The sequence below is a fragment of the Lepidochelys olivacea genome (genome assembly GCF_965140295.1).
Source record: "Lepidochelys olivacea isolate rLepOli2 genome assembly, chromosome: 6".
NCBI lineage: Eukaryota > Metazoa > Chordata > Testudines > Cheloniidae > Lepidochelys > Lepidochelys olivacea.
The window spans coordinates 15,361,640-15,388,057 of NC_140416.1; the positions used below are offsets into that span (position 1 = coordinate 15,361,640).

The 26,418-nt window shown below is 51.3% G+C and overlaps 2 protein-coding genes across 3 annotated transcripts in view; both read right to left on the reverse strand.

Annotated features, from left to right (window-relative positions):
* SIGIRR (single Ig and TIR domain containing) overlaps nucleotides 1-5,024 on the reverse strand; it is a 41,392-nt gene extending 36,368 nt beyond the window's left edge. The window contains exon 1 of the mRNA XM_084630729.1: nucleotides 4,953-5,024. The gene's annotated coding sequence lies outside the window, so the exon portion shown is untranslated. The remainder of the gene's footprint in view (nucleotides 1-4,952) is intronic.
* A 3,049-nt stretch (nucleotides 5,025-8,073) lies between these two features.
* The window catches only part of ANO9 (anoctamin 9), a 41,619-nt gene continuing 23,274 nt past the window's right edge, over nucleotides 8,074-26,418 (reverse strand). Inside the window, exons 13-25 of one of the 2 annotated variants that reach the window (XM_084630582.1) lie at nucleotides 24,945-25,049; nucleotides 23,695-23,859; nucleotides 23,559-23,595; nucleotides 22,245-22,356; nucleotides 21,556-21,613; nucleotides 21,245-21,342; nucleotides 20,075-20,238; nucleotides 18,846-18,998; nucleotides 18,085-18,232; nucleotides 16,009-16,128; nucleotides 15,287-15,380; nucleotides 13,186-13,298; nucleotides 8,074-11,744 (exon numbers count right to left, since the gene is read on the reverse strand). In XM_084630582.1, coding sequence (XP_084486708.1) covers nucleotides 11,717-11,744; nucleotides 13,186-13,298; nucleotides 15,287-15,380; nucleotides 16,009-16,128; nucleotides 18,085-18,232; nucleotides 18,846-18,998; nucleotides 20,075-20,238; nucleotides 21,245-21,342; nucleotides 21,556-21,613; nucleotides 22,245-22,356; nucleotides 23,559-23,595; nucleotides 23,695-23,859; nucleotides 24,945-25,049 — 1,395 coding nt within the window. In that variant the 3' untranslated portion in view covers nucleotides 8,074-11,716. Of the gene's footprint in view, nucleotides 11,745-13,185; nucleotides 13,299-15,286; nucleotides 15,381-16,008; nucleotides 16,129-18,084; nucleotides 18,233-18,845; nucleotides 18,999-20,074; nucleotides 20,239-21,244; nucleotides 21,343-21,555; nucleotides 21,614-22,244; nucleotides 22,357-23,558; nucleotides 23,860-24,944; nucleotides 25,050-26,418 lie in introns of both variants that reach the window. The other variant, XM_084630581.1, reaches the window with a different exon arrangement.

The following is a 26,418-nucleotide window of genomic DNA, read 5'->3' on the forward strand; positions in this document are numbered from 1 at the left end:
CCTCATTCTAGCTCCTGGTCAGGCCCTGCACCCCAATCCCCAGCCTGCTCCTTCACCCCCAGCCCTGTGCTCAGTGCACTCCCACCCTCATCTCAGTGCAGAGAGAGGACGAGAATGTCTAGAACCAGGGAGAAGGTAGGTACCTACTCTATGTGGACAGGGCTGGGACCCCAGACCGGCAGCGGGGCCGGCAGCCAGGACCCTGGCTGGCAGGAGCCGGCGGATGGACCCGCAGAACGGCAGCGGGCTGAAACGCTCAGAGCACTGCCGGTCTAGGGTCCTGGCCGCCAGCCCCACTCAGCCCACTGCCGGTCTGGGGTTCTGGCTGCCAGCCCCTTGCCAGCCGGGGTCCCGGCCGCAGGCCCTGCTCAGCCTGCTGCCGGCATAGGTGAATGGAACCCCAGGCTGGCAGCAGACTGAGCGGGCTAGTGGTATAAGATCAGCATTTTAATTTAATTTTAAATGAAGCTTCTTAAACATTTTGAAACCCTTATTTACATACGACAATAGTTTAGTTATATGATATATAGACTTACAGAGAGAGACCTTCTAAAAAATGTTAAAATGTATTATTGGCACACGAAACCTTAAAGTGAATAAATGAAGACTTGGCACACCACTTTTAAAAGGTTGCCGACCCCTGCTCTAGAGCATCTGGGGATCTAAGTATGATGAAAACTAGAGAGCTCAGCTTCCCATATCCCCTATATCTGTTGCATGCTGCACTCAAGCCATGTCCCCTACCTGGCCATACCCCTCCCTCCTTGACATGACCACTAGGCACGAGGCTACAAATGGCTAGCATAGAGTCCTTATGTCAGCTCTCATAGTTGTCAAGTGTTGTTCAGCTCCACTGCTTGGGGCAGGATGTATTGATCATAAGTTAGAGTCATATGCAAACTGTTTGTAAATATGCTAATTAGCTCATTACATTTCGTAAAATGTCACCTGTGGAACTGTATAAAACCTGGCAGCTACATATAGGGCTTGCCAATCGCCACAGTGTCCAAGCAGTGCATTTTTGTTGGTTTTGAGTTAGCAAAAAATTGTAAAACAAGTTTTTACAAAAATCTGAGTTCACTGTGTCTCTGTAACCAGTATTTCTGTTTTTTAAAAACACAAATGAATCTCTGAAGAACGAAACACGGAGAAACTCAAGAGAGTAAATCTTAGGGAATTTCAGAGGCTAAAATATCTGGTGTGGCAGGAATGGGTGGTGAGTACACACTTAGCTTTTCAAAGGCTGGATTTTTAAAGAACTGCTCTTTGCTCCTCTAAAGCTCCCTGACAAACGTTGCTTTTAGCAACACACAGCATTTAAAAATGGTGGGTGGCATCCTCATGCCTGATTGTGCACTTCGTCTGTATGCGTGGTGGATTCACTCGCAAAGCTCACCACGTTGGCTAGCCACCAGGCAAACCCATTTTCTAAGAAACCTGACCACATTAGCCTGCCCTCCTGCAATTTAGCTGCATTTCGATTCTGCAGTTTCCTCACTGACCAATCCTCCTCAAAGCATTTTCATTTCCGATCTTTCATTTTATAGAAACTTACACTGAAATTCAATTTAAAAGAAACCAGTTTCCACATAAAATGTCAGCATGAAGCATTTAATACCAAGTGCATAATAATATACTGACACTCCAGTTTCAATGGGTGATTCTTTTTCCAGAGAATTTTTTAGTACTCTGTCAGTAACTTTTCCCCTTTAATGAAGAAAAATAATGAAACTTTTTAAATCTTTCAATTTTTTTCAAAGCAAAATATGAAAGGTGAACCTCAGTCCTTCCCATCTCGCTGTATAGCCTGTTCATTCTCCACTATAGAGCCACTTGCTCATCAGCTTTCTATTTAAAACACTAATGACAGGATATGAGCTCTCAGCTTCCACGATTAGAAATAAAACTAAGTTGAAAGAGTGGATGTCACTTTAGTCCTAGCTATTTCCAAGTTTGAGGGTATTCTGATCCAGGGTTTTGGCTCCACCCATTACAGAAACATATGGATCCAGATGTGATGTTTGGATCCAGGTCCAAATTTTCCCAACACCTGGACCATTTGAAGGGTGAGTTTTGGATCAGGCTCATCTCTAATTACTATTTATACTTTTAATCACCAAACACTGCCAGGAACACCGGAGCTGCTCCAAACCATAGAACACAGATTGTGCCACCATCACCTTCTAGCATGCTATGCTCCACCTTGATCAGCTGCAGTGGAGCATAGCATGTTGGGCCCAGCATCGCAGGGTTGCCAAGCTGTAGCTCACGAAGGCTCATGCTCAAATAAATTGGTTAGTCTCTAAGGTGCCACAAGGACGCCTTTTCTTTTTGCGGATACAGACTAACACGGCTGCCTCTCTGAAAACTGTTCTCCGTATATCTGGATCTATCCCAATATTAATAAGGCATCCCTGCAGAGTGATTCCTTCCCAGGTTGAGGTGCCTACAAAATGCCATAAAAGGGGTGATGATCTAGTGCAAAGCGAGGACTTCCTAGTACAAGGATCAAACGGCAGGGCAGCATGCTGTGGTAGGGAACACTGGGGGCTGGGGAAGGAACAGCAGCAGGGAACTCCATGGGTGGGTGTGGTGCTGGAAAATGGAAGGAGCGGTGGAGAACTCCTTGGGTGGGCAGGGATCCCCATGGAGCGGGCAGGGTATGAATGGCAGAAGGCAGTGAATCTGGGGGATGGGATCAGGCAAGGAAACCAGTGGGGAGAAGCAAGCAGGGAATCCTAGCCATTATGGGGCCCAGCAGAGCCCTCAGGCTAGCTGTGGGGTGGCACTGGCGGTGAGGGACCTGGGGTGGCTGCAGGTGGTGGGGAAGGGGGGGCTGTGGGGAGCTGGGCTGGCTGTGGGGGGTGTTAGGGGCCTGCGGCAGGAGGCCAGGCTGGCTGGGGCTGGCCTTTAGGAGCTCAGCTGGCTACAGATGACACTGGGGCATCTGCAGGTGGCACGGGGGGGGGGGCTGTGGGGAGGTGGTCTGGCTGTGGCGGGGTATTGGGGGTGGGGGCTGATCTGGCTATGGAGAGCATTGGGGGGCTGGTCTGGCTGTGGGTGATATTGGGGTGGCTTGGGGGTGGGGGAGCTGGGCTGGCTGTGGGTGGCCTTGGGGAGCTGGGGGGCTGCAGATGACACTGAGGTGGCTGCAGGTGGCACAGGGGGGACTGTGGGGAGCTGGGTTGGCTGTGGTGGGGTGTTGGGGGCTGATCTGGCTGTGGGTGATATTGGGGGGCTGGGCTGGCTGTGGGTGGCCTTGGGGAGCTGGGGGGCTGCAGATGACGCTGGGGTGGCTGCAGGTGGCAGGGGGGCTGTGGGGAGCTGGGTTGGCTGTGGTGGGGTGTTGGGGGCTGATCTGGGTGGGGGTGATATTGGGGGGCTGGGCTGGCTGGGGGTGGCCTTGGGGAGCTGGGGGGCTGCAGATGACGCTGGGGTGGCTGCAGGTGGCAGGGGGGGCTGCGGGGAGCTGGGTTGGCTGTGTTGGGGGCTGATCTGGGTGGGGGTGATATTGGGGGGCTGGGCTGGCTGTGGGTGGCCTTGGGGAGCTGGGGGGCTGCAGATGACACTGAGGTGGCTGCAGGTGGCACAGGGGGGACTGTGGGGAGCTGGGTTGGCTGTGGTGGGGTGTTGGGGGCTGATCTGGGTGGGGGTGATATTGGGGGGCTGGGCTGGCTGTGGGTGGCCTTGGGGAGCTGGGGGGCTGCAGATGACGCTGGGGTGGCTGCAGGTGGCAGGGGGGGTTGCGGGGAGCTGGGTTGGCTGTGGTGGGGTGTTGGGGGCTGATCTGGCTGTGGGTGATATTGGGGGGCTGGGCTGGCTGTGGGTGGCCTTGGGGAGCTGGGGGGCTGCAGATGACACTGAGGTGGCTGCAGGTGGCACAGGGGGGGCTGCAGGGAGCTGGGTTGGCTGTGGTGGGGTGTTGGGGGCTGATCTGGGTGGGGGTGATATTGGGGGGCTGGGCTGGCTGTGGGTGGCCTTGGGGAGCTGGGGGGCTGCAGATGACGCTGGGGTGGCTGCAGGTGGCAGGGGGGCTGTGGGGAGCTGGGTTGGCTGTGGTGGGGTGTTGGGGGCTGATCTGGGTGGGGGTGATATTGGGGGGCTGGGCTGGCTGGGGGTGGCCTTGGGGAGCTGGGGGGCTGCAGATGACGCTGGGGTGGCTGCAGGTGGCAGGGGGGGCTGCGGGGAGCTGGGTTGGCTGTGTTGGGGGCTGATCTGGGTGGGGGTGATATTGGGGGGCTGGGCTGGCTGTGGGTGGCCTTGGGGAGCTGGGGGGCTGCAGATGACACTGAGGTGGCTGCAGGTGGCACAGGGGGGACTGTGGGGAGCTGGGTTGGCTGTGGTGGGGTGTTGGGGGCTGATCTGGGTGGGGGTGATATTGGGGGGCTGGGCTGGCTGTGGGTGGCCTTGGGGAGCTGGGGGGCTGCAGATGACGCTGGGGTGGCTGCAGGTGGCAGGGGGGGTTGCGGGGAGCTGGGTTGGCTGTGGTGGGGTGTTGGGGGCTGATCTGGCTGTGGGTGATATTGGGGGGCTGGGCTGGCTGTGGGTGGCCTTGGGGAGCTGGGGGGCTGCAGATGACACTGAGGTGGCTGCAGGTGGCACAGGGGGGGCTGCAGGGAGCTGGGTTGGCTGTGGTGGGGTGTTGGGGGCTGATCTGGGTGGGGGTGATATTGGGGGGCTGGGCTGGCTGGGGGTGGCCTTGGGGAGCTGGGGGGCTGCAGATGACGCTGGGGTGGCTGCAGGTGGCAGGGGGGGCTGTGGGGAGCTGGGTTGGCTGTGGTGGGGTGTTGGGGGCTGATCTGGGTGGGGGTGATATTGGGGGGCTGGGCTGGCTGGGGGTGGCCTTGCGGGGCTGCAGGTGGCACTGGGGTCTGAGGGCAGCTGGGTTGACTAAGGGCCTGTTGGGGAGCTGCGCTGGCCGGGGACAGGGCCGTGTCCGGGGTGACTCCTACCTATCTCCGTCCAGGGGCCCCCACCCCGGGGGCAGCCTGTGCGGTGGGTGGGGGCGGGGAGGCTTCTTGGCACCTGCACCCAGGCACCGCCCAGTTGCCATGGGAACCCGCGCCCAGGGAGGCGGAGGGGCGGTTCTTCGCCTCCCAGCAGCCACCGCCCCGCGCGGGGCACTCTGGGGTGCTAGTCCCGCGGCAGCCGCGGGGCTGAGATTTCCAGGGGGAGAGGACTACAGCTCCCGGCATGCACCGGGCGGGGTTCAGCCGTGGCCCCGCCCAGACACCGCCCAGCCTGCGGCGGCGGAGGAGGGCGGGGCCCTGGCCCTGGCGGAGGGGATTAGGGAGCCTGCAGGTGGGAGGAGCCTCATCCACGGCACCCCAGGGGCTGCCTGTGACCGACGTCCCCACCTCCGCTCAGCCCTGGGACCCCCTGGCAGCAGGGCGGGTCAGGGGTCTCCGGCCTCGGTCCCAGAGGCCACGGGGATGGGCATGGTCTAAAAGCCTAGCTACGTAGGACGGATGAGCCCCCGGGCTGCAGGAGCCAGGACTCGGGCCACTGAATTCAGGGGGTGCTGGAGCAGGACCCCCATTTTTTTGCTTAAAAAGGTGCCCTTAAATAATGGTCAGCATCAGCCTTGCATTGTGTGGTGAGGAAAAACCATCAGCATTGAACTGTTTAGCGGTACCTGCCTGATTTAAATTGAGCCTCCCCGCTCCCAAGAGGCACTGATCTGCGGTGGGTGGGTGGAAATGAACATGGGAACCCAGCTGGGCTGAATTAAGGCAGGAAAGGAAGGGCCAGATGACAGAAGACACGGTTCTGAACCAGCATCCTGGGTCTGTGTAACTTTCCTTTCAGCGCTCCATGCTCCTGAGCATGATAGCAACCCATCCTGTGCGCAGAGACAATTCACTGCCAGAGTGAAAGCCTTGTCTTCCAGAATCAACCACTTTTATTGTGCGAAGTTGTCAGCACCGCAGAGAACATAAGAGGACACAAAGCAGCATGTGTCTCTGAGTTGATCCCTGCTGAATTGGATCAACTAAAATTCTAGCTGTGTTAGATGGGTTCTTTAATAGCTGCTGTATTCTCCCTGTCGCCTAATTAGGAGAGTGGAATTCAGCCAGGAGGAGGTATTTCTATCCATAAGTGTGGAAAGGCAAAGAATGCTGTCAATTAATGTTAGATCCACCCCCTTCCCTCCCCACTCCAAATGATGGACTCCTCTAAAGAGCTTGGTGCCAGCATCTCACCCTGCATCACAATGTTCCTTAAAGGTGGGAATGAGATACTAAAGTCCTTTCCAGCAACTTAGACTAATGAAAAGAAAAAAGCTTTTAGGGACAAATTTTGCTCTCCTATGCAATTCCACTGAAAGCCCCAAGGTTGCATGATGATGATAGGGGTGATACTCATGTAAATCAGTAACTCTGTTGACTTCAGTAAAGCTACATTGATTTACAGCAGCTGAGAATCTGGCCCTGAGTAGAGTATGAACCTCAGGATCAGATACAGCCCTTGATTTGTACATGCAGCTCCCAGTAACTATAATAAAAGCACCATTGTGGACTCAGAGCAATGTATTTTGAAGCTGTGCAAGCTCAGATAAGCCAGCTGTGCACTTGTGCAATTGTTACATACTTAGGAGTTGTTTCTATTTATTACCTTGCCTTGCCATTCTCACTGCTGAGTTAACCCTCAGCACTTCATGGCTTTTAGATGGAGAAGCCAAACCAGAAGCTGTGATCCCTGAGACAGTGCAGTAAATAACTTTTTATTTTTATTGTTGGGTATGACCTGCAGCTGTACCAGGTTGGGCTGTGGGTTTGTCAGATTTTACAAGTTAAACAGGCTTAGGCTGATCTTTACATTAAAGGGAAACCCAAGCATGGCAAAAAGTGGTGGTGATAAAACTCTGCATATTACTCTTCTCTCTCACTCAGTACTGATTTGTAGCCAGTGTTCTGTTAGAGGTGCCATCTCTAAAGAGACAGGAGTCTGACTAATTGCATCCTCCTGTTCAGATTCTCCCTGCCATCTCAATTTGCTACTGTATTCTTCCTTACTTTCTGTGCTAAGCTTGTAGAATTACTGTGTACAGCTCACAGTGTTGCAATTCAGAGGTGGCTGCATTTCAGTGATGCGTGAAGGATTGACTGTGTGAAGGTGCTTTGGGATTAAAGTTGCTATATAAATGTGAGGTTAGTATTCATAGCCAACATAATGCATTTTATGGTATTAAGCCAATTCAGTAAAACTACTTACAATAGCTTTCACCAATGCCAGAAAGAGCATTTCAACGCTCTGGGCAAAATGTGTCAGGGATCCCTTTCAAATCCAAAAATATCACTACAGTAGGATCTAGTGTGCAAGTGTACATAAAAAAGCAGTTGCAACAGCCCTAATGTGGGCACAGTTATATTGATATAAAAGTGTTTCATACAGAGAAAACTTGTTCCCCTTCCCATATGGAAAAAGCCATACCGATATAAGCACCTTTTAGCACTGGATTGTACTGTTCTAACTATTTCAGATTTAAAAACAAACAACCCTCATTGAAATAATTATTGGTACAAAACCTGTGCGTAAATCAGGCTTACATCACAAGTGCTTTGAAAATGTTACCCTAATAAGTTTGTAAATGCCTAGCACAATGTATGTATTTTCCACCCCATACTGTATCATCTGAGCCCTTCCCAGACACTAACACACATATTTTCACAACTCCCCTAAATAGTATGGGAAGTATTATCCCCATTTTACAGATGGGTAAACTGACACCAGGATTAAAGGCTGAGCTTTCCAAAGTTGGCTCAGAGATTTAGACACCGCACCTCCAAATGCCTGGGGCAGCTTTGAAAATCTCTACTGAAGTGACTCATCCCCAGTCATACAGGAAGTTTGTATCAAAGCTGGAAACTGACCCAGATGGCCCGCATCCCATGCCAATACCTTAATGACTAACAACTCTAACAAGTTCACGGTCCTGCCCTCAAGCCAATATTTAAAATGGCCTTCACATTTCAATTCTTTACCATCCAAACCCAGCCCAACTCTTTGCTTAATAAGCTGAAGCAACATCTTTTAAAAACAAACAAAGTTTATTGTATAAAACTGCCTTTATTAAAAAAATTACAATATCAGTGCACAATATTTCAAGCCACCATTACTGAGCATTTTAAAATATGGACAACATACCTGGCATCCAAAATAAGGGAGGCCAGGAAAATATTTTAAATGCCATATCAGTCTGGCGATGGCTGCATTAATGACCTGATTCAGCATGGCACACAAGCACATGTGTAACTTTAAGCATGTGACTAGTCCACTGAAGTCCAATGGGGGGGCCCTGGAGTGGCCACATTGGACTTCTGTGGACTAGTCACATGCTTAAAGTTACACACATGCCTGCATGCTAGGCTGAATCAGGGCTTGATTCCCCTGCCGTGATTCACAATCTAGTCACTTATATGTGAATAACGAATGTAGAACCTAGCATTAGCACAAGGCTGACAAATCAAAAATTCACAAATCAGGATCTTAGAAAAGCTAAGAGTTTTTTGCCTGCAAGATTCATTCAGTCACTGTGCTTAGGCCATATACTTTCTGGCATAGATTAAATACATACTTTTTTAGAGCTGATATTGAACAAGGAAAACAGGAATGACGACAGCAAGAATCAACGTCTGGAACGTCCTGTCTCCGAGTGCTTTGTTGCTCAGCCTTAATGTGGTAGGGCTGGTAGTGGATTTGCATTTAATTGGCTTGATTATTTAAGAAAACTAGAAAATCCTTAAACTACACATTGAAGACTTGTCTAAATACAGAATTTGCACCAATAATGGCATCCCAGCAGAAAAGTCTCATAGTAAAGACAGGTCACACGTTGCTAGAGGTCTATCTTTTGTCCCTCGTTTTCTTGTAGTGGCTTTTCAGTGCTTTGCTCATGCTGTGGCATTGAATAGGGTCCTACTGTGACCCTTTGGGGCCATCTATTTAGAGATGTCTTCATAGACTGCGTTATTCTGGTGATTTTTTTTTTTTTTGAAAGTGCTGCCTGCACCCTTGCGTCTCCCCAGATGGCAAGGCAATCAAAGATCTCCGCAGGTTTCCATGCTGCTGCATAAGGCATTAGATGGCAGTAATAGCACCGCTGGAAGGCTTGAGGGCTGTACTCCAGGAACAAATGGACTGTTCCTGGCCTCCTGCCAGCATTTGAACAGGGAGGGGAGATCTGGGCAACATGACCCCAGAGCAGTGGAGGGCACACAGGTAAACAGACAGGCTGGTCCTGGCAAAGTACAGTCGGATAGAAGCTGGCATACTGCCAGCCTAGTGTGAAATGAGGCGTGCGTGAATGTCAACGTTAGTCTGCACTACTTCAATATGCAAGGAACTTTCAAAGGTGATTGGAGAATAAGTATTTCTGGGCCAGTTGTCCACTTGGAAGAACTGCAGCATGTGTGGGCAGGGAAGGTCATTTGAGTGCTCACTAGCTAACGTTAATGTGATTTTAAACCCCCGCATGTGGGCAAGCCCTATATATGAATTAAACCAATTTAGCTAAACCACTGAAACTTTGTTGCAGGAGTTTAAGTCTGTCTCACTTAGGTTTAGCTTGGCCCCGTTAAAAGGCCCCGATCCTATAACAGGCTCCAAGTCGGTGGACCCCAGCTTTCCCTGGCACTTAGTGTAAAGGGATCTTCCCACACAGGATTCACTGCAGTACTGGGATCTACCTGTGCGTTTGCAGATTTAGGAGTTTTCCACTGGGCGTGTTCCAACTGAGCTTTAGCTCTGTGACTCTGACACTAACATTTTTCCAACCTAGCTGTCAGTCCTCATTGAAGGCTGACAAGGGCCCCGATCCACAAAGGTACCTAAGCATTGTAATGCCTAGCTCTCAGGCAGCCTGCCACCTCGTGGAATCATCACCCTGAGCTAGGTGCTCAGGCTCCCCATACAAGGGCATAGGGAGAGTTAGGTGCCTATGGAAGGGATCTTCTGAAGCCAGCCAGCTTAGCGGGGAGTGGCCTAAACTAGCCAGGAGTGAAGTGCCAACAAGCGCAGGGTTTAAGAGAGGGAACCACCCTACCCCATTACTGTCCAGTGGTTAGGGTACTTGCTTGGGATGTAGGAGATTTAGGGTAAGGCCCTGCTCTGCACCCTTACCCATAGGAGGAACAACTGTGATCCAGTGGCGTAGCTGCGGGGGGAGCGGGGCAGTGGCCACTCCCGGACTGAGCACAAGTGGCGCCTTGGCAATGTCTTGGCGCCTTTTAAATTTTCCCGCAACGCTTTTACTCACCCAGCGGCGCTCTGGGTCATCGGCAGTACTCCAGGGGTGGGACCTTCAGTGCCGCCAAAGACACCCGGAATGAGTGAGGGCCCGCTCCCGGAGTGCTGCTGGGTGAGTAAAAGCGCCCCAGCGGGTGGGCCCCCCCCCTTTTTTTTTTTTATTAAAGATCACTCCCCCTGTTCCCTCCACCTGGCTAGGTGGCTGCTGTAATCACTTTAGTAAAAGAGAGAAGAGCAGCTTTCTGGGTGATGGAGGTGTACTGGAGCACTGAGGTTCTCCACTGGAAGGAGGAGGACTGGTGAGACATATGAAATACAAAGGGGATAGAGAAAGTAAGCAATCTACTCCACAGCCCAGCCAGTGAGCCCAGTTTAATGACAAGTGAAGGATTAAAATGAACTACTGAAGATAAAGCCAGGTTGCCTGCCGTAGATTAGCCTGACTAAATGAAATGCTAACACAGGATCTCTGAAAGGATCCAAGGGCTGGTTTACATAGGCCAGCAATTGGTGTCACTTGCTGCACCAGAGCAAATCCCATATACAGCTAAGAAGAGCCTCACTGTGCTTCAGTGGAACTAACTGCTGTTTGAAACTGAGATGAGCTCCACCCTTGCCAAACACAGTATTTCCTTGTGTGTACTTGGAGTTTGCAGTGGCTGGTCACCGAGTAATGGAATGAGGGCAAATTCTCAATGTAGACAAGGCCTCAAAGTGCTTTAGATATTAATTATTTAAGCTGCACAGTATCCAGGTGAGGTAGATAGGTGTCTGCCCCATTACATCAACTGAGGCACCTAAGAGGTTAATTTGCACAAGGTCACACATCAATACAGTAAGAACCAGGGATCAGCAGTCAGGAATCTGGTCTCTCGAGATCAATTCCATCTAATCAAGAAATAGGTCTTAGACATAGGATAGGAAGGAGAGTCAGCTGGACAGAGACTGTCCCTCCAAACTGGGGACAATGTTGGTACAGCAGACAGGGTAACCCCACCCATCCCCATAGACTTGGGCCTTGTATGGTATTTCCTCTTAGCAATGTGGGAGGTGGGTGCAGGGGTAAAATCGTGTCTGCCCCTGATGGTGAAAAAGCATGACAAATTCAGCAAAAAAATCTAGCCCTTTTTAGGCTTCTTTGAAAAATCGGACAAAGTGTTATGTTTGGCCAACACTGCAAAGGTTTCCGCCCAGCTCTGAGACATCTTTGAAATGCAGCATTTCTTAAAGATACCCTCTTGTTCCCTGCCACAGTGAGATTCTAAAGGATCTGCTTATGCAAGTTTACCATTGCATTGTTTCCCCCACAGTTAAGAGGCAAAGTCCAAAACAACAGGAGAGAATGAACTGCAGTTGCAAGGTTTGTGGGAGGTGCCTGTATAGTGCCTCCAAAGCCCACAGCACTGTCCTGCTGGATACTGGGTCTGCAGTCTCTGCTTCTGCCCCCTACCGTGTGCGCAGTGACTTGCTACACTTCTGTAGAGCGATCCATTATGCTGGAAGATACAGAAACAATCCAGGTTGTTCCAGTGACACCAGCAGAGTTATTGAACAGAACAATCAAAATTGAGATGAGTAAGAACCAGTGAGAAAGGCTGGTCGAAAATACTCTAGCAAAGTTATTTTACTGTGGCAAGCAGGGTTTCAATTAAAAGGCTTTTTGTGGAAAGAGTCTGCTAGTCTCAGCAAATTTAGATTATATTGGAAAAAAACCCAAACTGCGGAAAGCTAACATATTTTGATTTGGATATACCATCACAGTGTCTCCTGGAACTTGTAGTTTTGTTCCCCCATGTCCACATTCTCCTCTGCGGGCTGGGTTTCCTAGCTGGGCTACATCTCCCATAATGCAACAGGATCTGGGACTCCCATGACTTACCACTTCCCTTTATTAATAGAGGGAGACTGTGGAGCTCCATGTGAAATACAGTCCAACCCGCAAAGGAGAATGGCAGCATGACGCATCTGAACTACAGTTCCCATTGGCATTACAGCAGCATTTCTTCAGTTTTCAGCAGATATATTTAAATTTTGACTTTTCACCAAAAAAGTCAAGATTTTTCCATGGAAAGTTGAGAAATTTTCATTTCTGTGGAAGTTTTCTGGAGGGGGAAGTCCCCTCCCCCAAATCCCAAATTTTCTGACCATCTTTAGTTTTGAGTCATCTAATCCAGGGGTTCTCAAGCTGTGGTCTATGGATTAGTAAAGGGCTGTGGAGCCCTCCCTCATGCTCTGCAGAATGAGGAATGTGGCTAGCCAAGCATGGGGGGATTGGGAGGGCAGGCGGATCCCTCAGAGGTGCACTCTGTCTCTTGTATGAGGCAGTTTCCAGAATGAAAAAACTGGAGAATCACTGGGCTAATCCAGCCTCCAGGGGCCAAGGATGGATTGCACCTTCTATTCCCCAGTCTAGTTTTAAGTGAAACCCAGATAGTGCTTCCACTGCTTCCTTTGGGAGGCTAACCAATGCTTGCAGGACTCTCTTCTAAGAGGTCAGATGCCACCAGCCTCCATCTCACACCTCCTCTACTGAACAGGCAGGTTAGATGTCAGGAGGTTGACCTGTGGTAGAATTGGTAGTTAAGACCCTAGGATGCCTAGGCTTTGCCCGTGGAGTAAAGAGGACACTTGGCCAACACAGACCATTTATCATCCCTTATACTGACTCCAGCCTAGGCAGAACGTAAGCTGTTGTCAAGCCCCAGCAGAGACCATTCTGTTCCACCTTTCTGCTCTGCCCACTCCTATTCAGAGTAGCCCTTTGAGTGGAGCAGTGGTTGAGGGAGAGCAGCTACTATTAATGGAATCTGTGCAGAGGAGGTGCAGTGACTAACCCCAAGGTCACACAGCCAATCAGGACAAGAAGCCAGGTCTCCTGCTTTAGATCACACTGCCTTCCAGGACCCTTCACAGCTATTCCTAGAACAATACACCAACCTGAGTTCTCTCTGTAGATTTTCATATTTTTTCTTCAGGTGCTTATTCTTAACCGATTGGGGGATGTCCGGTACATACCAGGCTGCAATCAACTTGATGCACAGAGCCACGTGCTGAAATGAGCAAGCAGAGCCCACCATGCAGTCAGAACCCGTTCTCAGGGGAGACAAGCTGTGATCAGTGACCCAGCAATGATTAGCAAGGACTAATAGCTCCATGGCCATGCTCAACTGCTATATTGGCATATACCAAGTACGCGAGCCAATCCAGTGCCCAATCCAATTCCCATTGACTTCAGTGGGAGTTCGATCGGAATCAAAATACACACACACACACACACACACACACACACAGAGTGCTGCATCCAGGGATGATTTATGGGGTAATGCCTCCCATTAGGGCCCCGAATACAGGCTACTACGGGACCCCCCCAAAACATCAACCCCCCCCCTCATTCCAGTCCTGGGAAACCTGGGCCAGAGAGGGTGGCAGATCAGGCCATGAGGACCCACAGTCCCTGGTTTCTCTTAGCTTTCTGTCTGACTCTGGCTGCACCCCACACTCCCTTTTGAAATGCCAGCTTTGCAATGGTACCACTCCCAGCACAGCTGACTTGAAGCTGCCCTAATTTGCTCCAGCCAAGGGCAGTGGCTGTTTTTCCTGCTAGGCAATGCCATGTCCAGGTGACTAAAGGGCAACTGGCAAGTGAGCAAGGGACTAACAGCAGGAGTGAATGATTGTCAGCAGGGGCACAGGGGTAGGGGAGAGGGAAAGCGATTGTTGGACTAGATTGATAACTGGTATATTTCTGATATAAGAAATTTAAGAAAAGTGACTCCACAGCAGACCCCAGAATTTGGCCTGACCATTAGAAAGAAACATGTTTCTCAGCCACCCTGCTGAGTCTGTTGATTGAAATTGTCTGTTAGTTTTACAAGATCAGTTTTAATTGTAGAAGCACATCCAGAGACAAAGAGATTGTTCTAAAAGTAACAAGATAACAGCTGTCCTTTATGGCTGGTATAACTTTGTTTTTCTGAACTCTGGAATAAGATGTGTGAACCTCCCACTCTTGCATGCTTATCCTGTTAGTTTCCTTTTAGATATAACAAGTGGGATGAATAGACTTATTGAAGTCTTACAGACTGATTTTAGAATGGTTATGTTAAAGGATGAGTAGGTGATAGAATGCAGATGTGACAAGATATATGTTGGAGTGTGATTGTATGTATGATTTAATGAGGAACGAAAGATTAAAGGTTGAGGTGCCAGCCTTAAAATAGGACCATCTGGCTGAAAAATACAGTGGACAAGATAGCCTGATAACCCTAAGGGCATACTTGCCCCAAGAACAGGAGGGCCGAAGAACAAGAGAACATACTGTCATTCCGTCATTGCTGTGTCATCTGTGTGAGACCAGTCATTGATTACCACTTCAAACATGAGAACAGCATGACGAGGCAAATACATGAGGATGGATTCCTGTAAGAACAGACCCTGAAGACTCAGGACTTTGGGTCTGATTCTGCAAACGAACTTCTAGGAGCATCAGATGCGCATCTGATAAGGCCCTGCTCCCTCTTTGTGTCCAGGCCACCTGGCCAGTGGCTTGGCACGAGCAACTCTAAGGCTGGTAACTATGATAACATCCTTGCAGAACCTGTGTGTGTATAAATGACCGTGTGAATGAATGTGAAATTGAATGGAATGTTATAGGTATAACTGACGGCTTACTATGATTCTTTCTGTATTCACAACAAACATGACATTTTGCCTTATCCCCTTAAAATAAAAACCATCAGGATCTTATTAATTGGTATAACATTATGACAGTGTGGGTGAGTGCAGGAGAACACGGGGGAGGGTCTGAGCAAAGGGGCAGTGCCAAGATAAAGGAGCTAATTGCCTCATTGAAGAGGTCAGGCGGGGGACAAGAGAAGGAAGCCAGTGCGGAAGCAGCACCCTCAGAGTGCCCAGCCAAGCATGCTCACACTCTCCACTGCTCAATCACTCCCCAGGGAAGAATGTGTGACTCTCTTTCCCCCACCGCCTCAGTCTCCTTCCCCATGCCGACCCCAGAACCACCATCCACAGCACCCACCTCAAACAAAATAAGGAAGGCGAGCCGAGCTGCGAAAACGTGCCAGAACTGAACAGAGTAGTTGTAGTCATCGGAGTTCCTGTAATCCCGGTACCTACAGGACAACACCCATCAGCTCTGTGTACACTGCCCATCAAATCCCATCCCCCACTGGTCACAGTCCATCTTTCCGCCCCCCCCCCCAACTGCGAGTCACAGGAGAGGCTTACTGGTTCATTTACTCCCTTTCCCTCTTGGCCCCAGGGCAGCCTTGTTCAGTTCAGGTATAGACGGCTGAGGCAATACGGCTTCCTCCAGCTGACCATTCCGTTGTCCACTCACAGATCCCCAGCTGGCGTAAAGCAGCATAGATCCATTGATTTCAGGGGATCCAAACTGATTTACACCAGCTACAGATCTTGTCTTTCGCTTTCCCAGTAAGTGTGGGAGCTGAAGGGAGGCATGCCAATGTTACCTTAAAACATTCAAGATATTTTTTGTAGACGATATTTGCAATATTTGTTGGGGATGGGAGGGAGGGTATTACTGTGAGGATGTGTACAGGGGGGCTGGAACAATTTGTATAGTGGGGGTGCTGAGAGCCATTGACCCAAACTGTACACTATGTATATAATGGAAACCACTTCATGCCAGGGGGTGCAGCAGCACCTCCAGCACCCCTAGTTCCAGCACCTATGGACATGTGTGACTGGATGATGATCCATGCTATTGTCCCCTTTTACCTGCATTCTGTGATCCCACTCCTCATAAAATCTGGAAGCTTTTCGGGCAGCTTCATCTGCCACTCAAAGTCCTGGACACGGAACACCGAGAGGCTGTAGTTGATGTAACCTGTCAAACAGCTGCATAGGGAGAAAACATGGCACTAGACAGTGGCTCAATAGTGCTCCAATGGGGTCGTCCAGGCAAGGATACCCAGGTGAGGATTAGAAGAGATGGGCATCTTTAGCTTGCTTCCAGGCAGTTCTTTTCAGGGTGGGAATCTAAGTCCTGATCCTGCTCTTGTTGAAATTAAATGGCAAAAGCCCCATTGACTTTGATGGTGCAGGAACAAGGCCTCAGAGCTGCTTATTAAAAATCATAAAATTACACAGTGTTTCCTAAGCATAAGAACTGTCTCTGCAAAGTGCTGAGCACCTTCAACTCCCTTGGGGGCCAAGGGCTCTTATTAACTCCCAGGACGTGCTCAGGCCCCGGCATGAATGGGCCTATAGCTCAAGAAACATTCCCCATCCCAGAGAGCAATGTAAAGGGCTGATTCTGGATGTTGCCCAGCACCCCGAGTTCCCAGTGAAGTCAAGGGAATGGAGGACACACTACCTTGTGCAGGATCCAACTCAGAGACAAGACAAGGCATGGAATGCACAGGGAGGAGAGATTGTTGGTGAAAAGGGAGAAGGGATGGATTTTTGGAGCAGTGCAATTTAAGGGGGTGGGATTTAGAATCATAGAATCTCAGGGTTGGAAGAGACCTCAGGAGGTCATCTAGTCCAACCCCCTGCTCAAAGCAGGACCAACCCCAACTAAAGCATCCCAGCCAGGGCTTTGTCAAGCCAGGCCTTAAAGACCTCTAAGGATGGAGATTCCACCACCTCCCTAGGTAACTCATTCCAGTGCTTCACCACCCTCCTAGTGAAATAGTGTTTCCTAATATCCAACCTAGACCTCCCCCACTGCAACTTGAGACCATTACTCCTTGTTCTGTCATCTGCTACCACTGAGAACAGTCTAGCTCCATCCTCTTTGGAACCCCCCTTCAGGTAGTTGAAGGCTGCTATCAAATCCCATCCCCCCACCCCCCCCTTCTCTACTGCTGACTAAATAAGCCCAGTTCCCTCAGCCTCTCCTCATAAGTCATGTGCCCCAGCCCCCTAATCATTTTCGTTGCCCTCCGCTGGACTCTCTCCAATTTGTCCACATCCTTTCTGTAGTGGGGGGAGGAGTGGAAGGAGAGAGAGAGAGGGTGCTTCTTAGAGAGGGGCTGAGAGACTGTTCCAGGCTGGGACTAATCCACTCTTTTACTGCTTGACCAAACCACACAATTAAAACAATCAATTATTGACTCCACATGTAGAGAATTAGATCACATTGTAGGAAGCGGGTAGCCCAGTGTGAAAAACACGACCAAGTGCACTCTTGCAGTGCTAACAGCCGCAGTTAACAGCTGTTTTTACACAAAATGTAAGAGCTTCACTATGGATTTCTGTGTGGATTACTTTAGTGTCTATTTCAAAAGTAGGCATTAATTAGTCTGAATAGCCAGAACGGCCAGCAGCCAGTGAATGGGTATCTTTTTGGTAGTCATCTGAGCACAATTAGCAGGTGTTTGCATTATTTGTGTACAAAGCAGATACCAACTTGTCAACAGATCTGCTCTGTGGAAATGGGAGTGGAAAATAACTTTGGCTGCAGTTCTTGCTCGTCCCTCTAGAGATCACTACCTCACCTGTGCCAAATCTGGCTGGTTCTTTATCCCTCTGCAGGCTTCCCAATAGCCTACTGTGCGTCTTAGAGCAAGGACTGCTGGGAAGACCATGCAGCCTCACATCCTACAGGCTCAACCCTGGGAGCAGCTGCAGCTCCCGGAACTCGTGGGGACCATCCCAAGAGCCACAAGGAGCGAGAGGGAACGTAGGGTAGCAGCAGAGCTCCCAAGGTCCTGGCTGGGCTTTGCCGCCCAGTGGTGCTGGGAGAGATGGCTTTCCCCGTGCAACAGGGACAGGCTCACTCAGACGCAGAAAGCGAGCAAGGTGGCCGCGGTTCTGGAAAGGCTGTGGCAGTTGTGGGGTGACACTTACTTGATATCAGTGCGTTTCTGCAGCTTGCAGGGGCTGTACGTGTATTTGTAGACCTGCATGGGGATGAAGTCTGAGGTGATGGCGATCACCAGGCCGTTGCCAATGACGGCCAAAATACCAATGGCCTCCAGAACCTGCAGCCAGATGCCTGAAAGAGAACAGAAGTCAGAGACACACCCAGCTAGGCATACCCACAGCTGCGTTGGTGGCCAGGACACTGCTCTGCGAGCTTTGCCATTGCCACGAATGGGAGGAGGATTGGGCTTGACCAGGCTGATCTCTGGAGTTGTGCTCTGTGGGGCACAGCGGGGTGGCCCAGCACAGCAGCCGTGCATCAGTAAGAGCACTACAATGATGAGCCTTACCCAGTACCGTATCCACCCACTGAGGCGGGCGGACGGGCTGCGTATGAACGTGAGGAACTAGCAATGCGTTCTTGGCCAAAGCAAAGTGTATCTAGATTCTACCCATGCCTCTACAATGCGCCTCAGTCCCGACTTACAGCCCCCCTGCTGTTCCACTCCTGCCCCTTCCCCCCAGCTCTTCAAATGCACCCTCTATCTCTAACTGTCCCCTGGAACAGCAGAAACGGGAGCAGACAAATGTTCTGGCACCATGACTTAGGGAAAGAGTTGGCTGCAGTAGTTAGTGCCATTGTTAAGTCTTGGGGTAAGATTAGCCCTTCCCCACCCTCCCCATAGTGCCTTCTTTATTGGGCCCATGCTCTTCATGGAGAGCCCCTCCCCTTGGCCCCTGCTCACCGATGTCTTTGGCTTTCCTAGGCACTATGCGCCTGTGCAGCTGCACCATCTTGATGGCATCCAGCCGGATCTCAAAGAGGTTATTGAAGAAGGCCAGTAGCGGGGCGAGGGGGAAGGCAGCCACAAAGATGGTGGTGAAGCTGTACTGGATCACTGAGAACAGGACGAAGCACAGGTACCGTGAGGGAGCTGTGGGGACATCCAGCTAGACCACAGGTCCAAGTACTTCCTGTATGCGCGATGCCTCAGAGCCGGATGTTGGCATGGCAATGTGAGAGGATGAGTCAGACTCCCCCTCTAGCCCTCCGTGTGACCTGCTCACTTCATGGCTGTAGCCATAGAAGGGCGGGGCGGGTGGGGGAAGAGAATCAGGAGCTTCACGCCCAGTTCTACTTCCTCCAACACCATCCATGCAGGAGTGATCCCAGAGGGGTGAGACCTGGACTCTGCCCCCATTCCCCAAAGTGCAGGCTCCTTAGCTGAACAGGGATGGGGGGAGGAGAGGGGAGAGTAGTAGCTAGTGGTCACAGCCAGTACCCAAATGCTACCAGAAGCAAGGGCGGGACAGGGCAGGAAAGGAATTGGCCGTCCCTGAGGCACAAATCCTTCCCAGGCCGCACAGTTACCTGCCAGATCTTGCTTGGGGCAAGATATGTGTGAGTGACCCCTAGCAGGTGTGTGAGTGAATCTGCCCAGTCTGTGCCCATTTCTCCCTGGGCTCTGCAGTCTTAGCACAGGGATGGGCTACAGACTGGGTGAGCTGCAGGACTGGTTCCCTTGCACCTTTCCCTCAGTGGTGAATGCAGAGTCACCAAGCCTGACTGCGTTCCACAAGCAGAGACCTAGGACCTGCCCCCACTCCCAGGGATGTGAATGGGCGTTTGGTATTACTGCTCTGTCACAGGGGTGGCCAGTTTCTCTCAGAGGAGCCCCAGTCCAGCTAGCTGCAAGGGTATGACACCCCCTTAGCCCCAACATCAGGAACTGGACCCCGAAGCAGGAAGCATGGTCACGCCCAGCTCCAGGGCATTCAGAACACCCTTTGTGTACTGGGTGCAAGGAAACCTGGGTTGAAGCAGCAGCTAAAACCTGCTGCCCCTGGAGAAAAACTGACCCCAAGAGAAGAGGCAATGGGAATGGGCAGGCGTGTGCCCAGAACACAGCACCGGAGAACAAAGGCATTCCCTGCTGCCCACTAGTTACACCTGTGACCCCAGAGCGCCACATACTCATTTCCAAGAACTCGTCGAACAAACTGAAGACATTGACCTCGCTGAGTTGGTAGTTCTTGAGCCACTGCTCCTTGCAGGAGTCCTGGGGTCCTTTCTCTGTGTGAACTTTGTCTTTGTTCGTTGGGTTGGCAAGCGACTTTAGGAACCTTAATTTTAGCCAGCTGCAGGGACAGTAACACAAAGGCAGAGGGGTGAGGGATATATGCTAAAGAGCCAAGTGTGGGGGCTACCAGAGCAGCTCCCTGCACTGGGCCAACGGTAACACCTCTGGAACACCAACATGGAGACTTGAGCAGTGGGTTGGTTCTGTGGTAGGGTCTCACACACACACTCTCCCCTTTCCTCTCTCTCAAACACCTTCTGCTGGTGTGATTGGGGGAATTCGTACTGATAGCAGAAGGCAGTTTCCATCTATAAGATGGCCCAATAGCTGTAGTTTACCTACAGCCTGACTGTGAATCCCGTTCCAACATCGATGAGCACGTACTCATGAGACTAATCTTACTAAAAGCAACAGGGCTATTTTGGTGTAACTGCTCCCCAAGACAAGTAAAGTTGGGGCCTAAAAATTCAGGAAGTGGCAAACATACTAAATAGCTCGGAGGGCCATTCCAAATGTCAAAGAAAATTATTTTTAAAAGAAAAATGGAGTGAATATTTAGAGTCGGGTCAAGGTGCCAGGTAGAGCTAGGCCAAGCTTTTCATGGGGAATAATTTATTTAGTGAGTTCAGCCCTTTTTCTGTCTGACTTGTCCAGGCGCAAAGCCCCATTTGATTTATTTGTTCTTTTCTCAAATCGTTTTTGTGACGAGGTCTGAGCTGAACTCTGCGTATGGACCTTCCAGTCCATGGGTCTGTATTCGGAATGCACTATTCTGGCTCTGTGATTAGGCACACTGTCACACGGTATTGTTCCTGTCCCCTGACCGGATCTACTTCAGAGACTACAACTTCCTTCTCCAGAGACAGATTTCATTCTCATGAAGAGAATTTGCTGACTGAACTTATCTCAGCAACTGGCCTCACACTCGCTTTCCCCAGACACTGCCTGGGGGAATCCCAGTTAAAGTTTGTAATCAGAGCAGAGTGCTTCTGCAAGCAGAAACGTACAGTTCAGACATGTGAGCGCATCCTACTGGCCTAAGTGCCTAGGGTGTGCTGACTTACGGGGTGAGGTACTCCACCAAGTTACTCAGGGTCTGCTTGAGGGTCATTATGATGGCCATCTGGATAAAGAGATCAGTGATGCAGCCACTGGGGTGGCACTGCAAAGAGAAGAGAGTTATACTGTGCGGATCAGATGGGCTGGCTTTGGGACAAAGGGCTGGGTGCTAGATACATGGGCCAAGAAGAACCTGGAGTGATTGGAAGGGTTGTACTGGGTAGAAGGAAGCAATGATTTTAACAGAGACAGTGCCAGGGATGTGGGTGGGGAAGGGGCAGAGAGGGCATTAGAGCACTATGGACAATTTACTCACCTCCTCCAGCCTCCACTTGCCAGCTACGCGCACATAGTTCCCAGGACGGCCGTTAATCCTGACCAGGAGAGTGCAGAGTTAAATAGGCCTGACGCTAATGCTCTTAGCACCTCCCTCTGTAAGCAGGGAGCTGGGAGGGTAATGACTCCCCCTGGGACAGACACCGAGGCACCAAAGGGGAGAGAGAGAGGCAGGTACAGAGACTGAAAGAGAGAGGGGGTGGGAGATAAACACAGGCGGAGTCAAGCGCACCAGCCCAGCAAGAGAGGGACAGACAGAAACCGAGAGAAAGACGAGCCGAGAGAGGTGGAGAACTACACCCCCAGCCCAAAAAACAAGGGTGAAATCCTGGCCCCATTGAAATCAATGGCAAAATTCCCAGTGACCTCCAGGGGGCCAAGATTTCACCCACAGAATCAACATCCAGGAAGTCAGGCTACAGGAGCCCTCTCTCACTCACTCACTAGCAGCACCAGCCTTCTTTATCCCTGCCACCAGAGCAGCCAATCCCCTCCCCCTGCAACGAATGGTTAGAAGCACCAGGCAAACCTGACTGGTTTTATGGGCCTCCCTAGGGTGATTGGCCCTGGCTGTGTGTTACAGTACTAATGCAGACCTCTGCCCGGGGTGAATGGGTACAGCTCCTTCTGTGTCCAGTGACCCCAGCTGGGGACCTGGCCAGGGCTCACCTTCCCAGGAAGAAGGCGATGTAGATCAGCGAGGAGAAGTAGGTGAAGAACTGGAAGGTGAAGATTTTCACAGTGAAGATGTTCTCACGCTCCGAGAACGTCCGCGGAGTCTCTGGAAACGGGAGCGCAGGTGGGTGGGTTAGTCACAGCAGCAGGAGCCCGCCACCCCCTGCCCCCAAACTTCTTGGGCAGGCACCTTCAGCCCGTCGTGCTTTCATTCCAAAGCACTTGGGCCTTTTAGTGACCCAGACTCCCCCGGACCTGAACCTGATCCCCTGGATTTGTAGCCCAAGTTCTAGTAAACCTCAGCAATCCCAGGACTTTGACACAGCGATCCATGTACTTGTGGCTTCTGTTACGGCAATCAGCTGTGCCGGGGCTACACTCAAACTAGAGCTGGGAAGGCACCGATTTCACCAGCTCTCCAGCAGCTGCCCTGGCTTCCCGTTAACGTCGGGGTGCAATCTGACATGCTGCCTTGGCTCTCTGAAGCCCTGCTCTTGGCTCTCTGCCAGACTCACCTCTCTTTACATGAGGCTTGGTAGCAGCGGAGATCAGAATGGGGGCTGGAGCAGAGAGTCCCTCTATTTAACTATCTGATGCTAGTGGCCTCCCAACGGAAAACCCTTGACCCTGGACTTGCTCCCGGCCTGCTGTGCTCATTAGAGTTCTGGCCAGGGCTCACTTCATTTGCCTAGGGGACAGAGGTGGTGGTGGTGGCGGCAATTCCCTGCTCTTTGCTGGGCAGTACAGCAGCGGTTCTCAACCAGGGGTCCAGGACCCCCCAGAGGGCCTCCAACAGGTTTCAGGGGCCAAGCAGGGCCAGCATCTGACTCGCTGGGGCCCAGGGCAGAAAGCCAAAGCCCCACCACTTGGGGCGGAAGCCCAGGCCCCTGAGCCCCGCCACCCGGGGCTAAAGGTGAAGCCTGAGCCATGTAGCTTTGCTGGGGGCCCTGTGGCGTTGGGCCCCGGGCAATTGCCCTGCTTGCAACCCCCTAACACCGGCCCTGGCTTTTATATGCAGAAAACCAGCTATTGCGGTCCAGGTGGGCCATGGAGTTTTTATAGCATGCTGGGGGGGGCCTCAGAAAGAAAAAGGGCGAGAACCTCGGCCGTCCAGGAGCTAGGTGGCGTTAGCATATTTCAAGATGTTCTGTACGAGCAGCTGTGAGGGCCAGAGCGAAAAAGCCCATTGACATCAATGGGGAGACTAGGCCCCTTTTAGAGCTCCACCAACAACGGTCAGGATGAATCCAGCCAGCGGCGCTGGAGGATGCTAGATGCAGGGTGAATACAGCATGCGCTTTGCCTTACCCAGGTCACAGAGAAAGAGCGCCACACGCCTGTTCACCTGCAACACAGGAGAGGGAGGGTGAAAGGGGAGAAGGGACGGGCAGGGTGTTTGATTGTGGGAGAACGAGGAGGGCTTCCACCACGCAGCGCTCCGTACCTTGGTCATGATGATGATGGTGATGTAATGCAGCACGGCCCCCGTCATCACCGCCACGGTGCTGGCCCGTTCTCGGATGAACTCGAAGTTGCTTTGGGTGAAGACGACAGTGGCCACCACCCGGTAGATGACGAGACCGTGGGCGATGCCAATGAGCACGGTGATCTGGGAGGGCAGCATGTCGTCAGAGCTCTTGCGGGGATTAGAGATGGGAGGAGCAGGGGAGGCAGGTAATGAAGGTGGATGGGGAAACTGAGCAAACTGGGTGCATGGGGGCGGAAGACTTAAATGCAGCTAGAGGATGGGTTCTGTGTGCTTAACAGCTGCAGGTCAAGATCCAGGCCCTTAGTGCCCACTCCCAGCCTGCAGGATGGAATGCCTGTGCCCGGCACAGTTTCTGGGAGGAGTGAAGTGATTAATACAGAGGACATTGACAAGCAGTGGAGGTGGAGGAACAAGTGCGTGCATGTATGGTCCGATGTTGCTGGCATTCCCATTGTGGACTCTGCCCCCCCGCCATTGTGAGTAGCATAATAGTCACCCATCCTGTTTCTGTCCCCACTGACCCCCTGCCCCAGGTGTACAGTCTGGATAGGTTTTCCCTACACCATTTCCCCTGTAGCACAGCATGTAGGAAGGGATGGGTGCTGGGACTCTCTCTGCCGCAGCACGGCAGAATGTCAGGCAGCTGGCCCGTGTCAGTGAGCTCACAGGAAACAAACTGGCCTTTTCCGTGCAACTGGCGGCCTCCCTGCCATCCCCGTGTGAGTTTAGTGCCCAAGTGACAGCCCTGTAGACTGAATGCGCCCCCCGCCCATCCAAAAACCAGGCAGAGGACATGCAGCCGCAGTTCACGTTTTCCACAGAGTGACTGCCCCGCAGATGGGCTTCACTCCTCTCTAGTAGCGGGCTAGGAACGCACGATCTGCAGGCCCACTCAATCCATGCCCGCTCCGAGACTGGGCCAGTTAATGCAGACTCATCTGTGGGGGCGGGTTTTAGGAACCAGACCGAGATCACTACATAGGCCGCCAAGCAGCCATACAACGGCGAGGACTTGAAATCTCCACCACCCTGGGCCAGAAGCCACTCGGCATCTTAGAGCTGAAAGGCTCTGCAGTCCATCCCCGGCCCCTGAAGCTATTCAGGGTCCTGTCCCCCTCAAATGCCTTTCCGTGTCATTCACGCTTATAGCTCAATGCTGTCGAAATCCCCAAGCCCGTGGAGGTGTCTGAGCCAACAGCACGTACCATAAGCAGGACTAAGAGAAGCAGGATAGTGCTGCGGATATAAGAGTGCTGGTACTCCTTGAGGGTATGCTCGGGGTTATTGATCAGCTGCAAGGCCAGCTCCTCCTGGGGATGGGAGGAAAAGAATATGCATCAGAGCCATACACTAGGGAAAAGCAAGCCAGGGGCAGTGTAGTGCCTCGCATCTGTCAATGAGATGGAAGCATGCGATGAACCGGACATGTTCTGGCAGGGCAGAAGAGGGACAGGACTTGTAGCAGATCCTAAGGTAGCTTCTTCACGTAGCCTGCATGTCAAAGCCTGACATCTCCCAGCCTGGCTAGCACAGGGTCTCCATAACTTGGCCTGGATTGGACATTCCTAGAAATGGCTGTGGGTTATATCATGCATACAGGCATGTTTCAGACTGATCTGATTGACCCCAGTCTTTATAAACAGGAGTGACAGTAGTTCCTGTGCTGCGCCCTAATGCATAGCCTGCATCTAAAACCCTTTCAGGGAAAGGACTTCAGGGGCCTGCGCTCCTTTCCTAATAAAGACAGGAAGATCTGGGGGCACCTCTCCTACAGCAGAGCCTCAATAATCCCAGTTCAGATTCCTGCAGCGTGAGGGTCCCCCTCTGCAGTACCAGCTAGGATCGCAGGGGTGAGTGTCCTCCCAGCATTGCCTTTACTAGCAGCAGTAGGAACAGAAATTTTCCATATGCCTGTACACAGCCCAGCATTCACCTGCCTACTGGCAAGGGAGACAATGGCACAGGGAGGGAGTGAAGTTTACTGTGTGCAGGTCTGGTCTCCCATCTTTAAGAAGGATACATTCAAACTGGAACAGGTGCAGAGAAGGGCTACTAGGATGATCCGAGGAATGGAAAACCCACCTTATGAGAGGACACTCAAAGAGCTTGGCTTGTTTAGTCTAACCAAAAGAAGGCTGAGGGGAGATAGGATTGCTCTCTATAAACACATCAGAGGGGTAAGTACCAGGGAGGGAGAGGAGTTATTTAAGTTAAAGTGTCAACGTGGATGTGACGTTACACTCCATATTCTTCATAGAAATATTGTTATGATGGGAATATGGCATAACTAAGATGTTTTATGCAAGATGGGTCATGTGAGAGATCATTGGAAAGGTTCTGATTTACTGAATGTGATTCTCCAATTTGTGGGCATGTATCAGCTCTGTATCTAAAGTTAGGAATATGGACTATGTAACAATTACAGCTGGGCGTGCATTTGGGAGACACCCACCAGACAACAGGCCATCAGACTTGATAGGCCATTAGGAAGAAACAACAAGACTATGAAGATACTAATCTCTCCTTCTTGTAGCTGTGACACTAGTAGGTCAGGTGGTCCTGTCACCTGACACTTAGACATCATCTTGGACTTCTAGTAATTTTCCACTAAAAGGAGAGGGGGGTGGGTCAAGTTTGGGAAACAAGAAGATTCCCGCCTTACGTAAATCTTATTTAAGG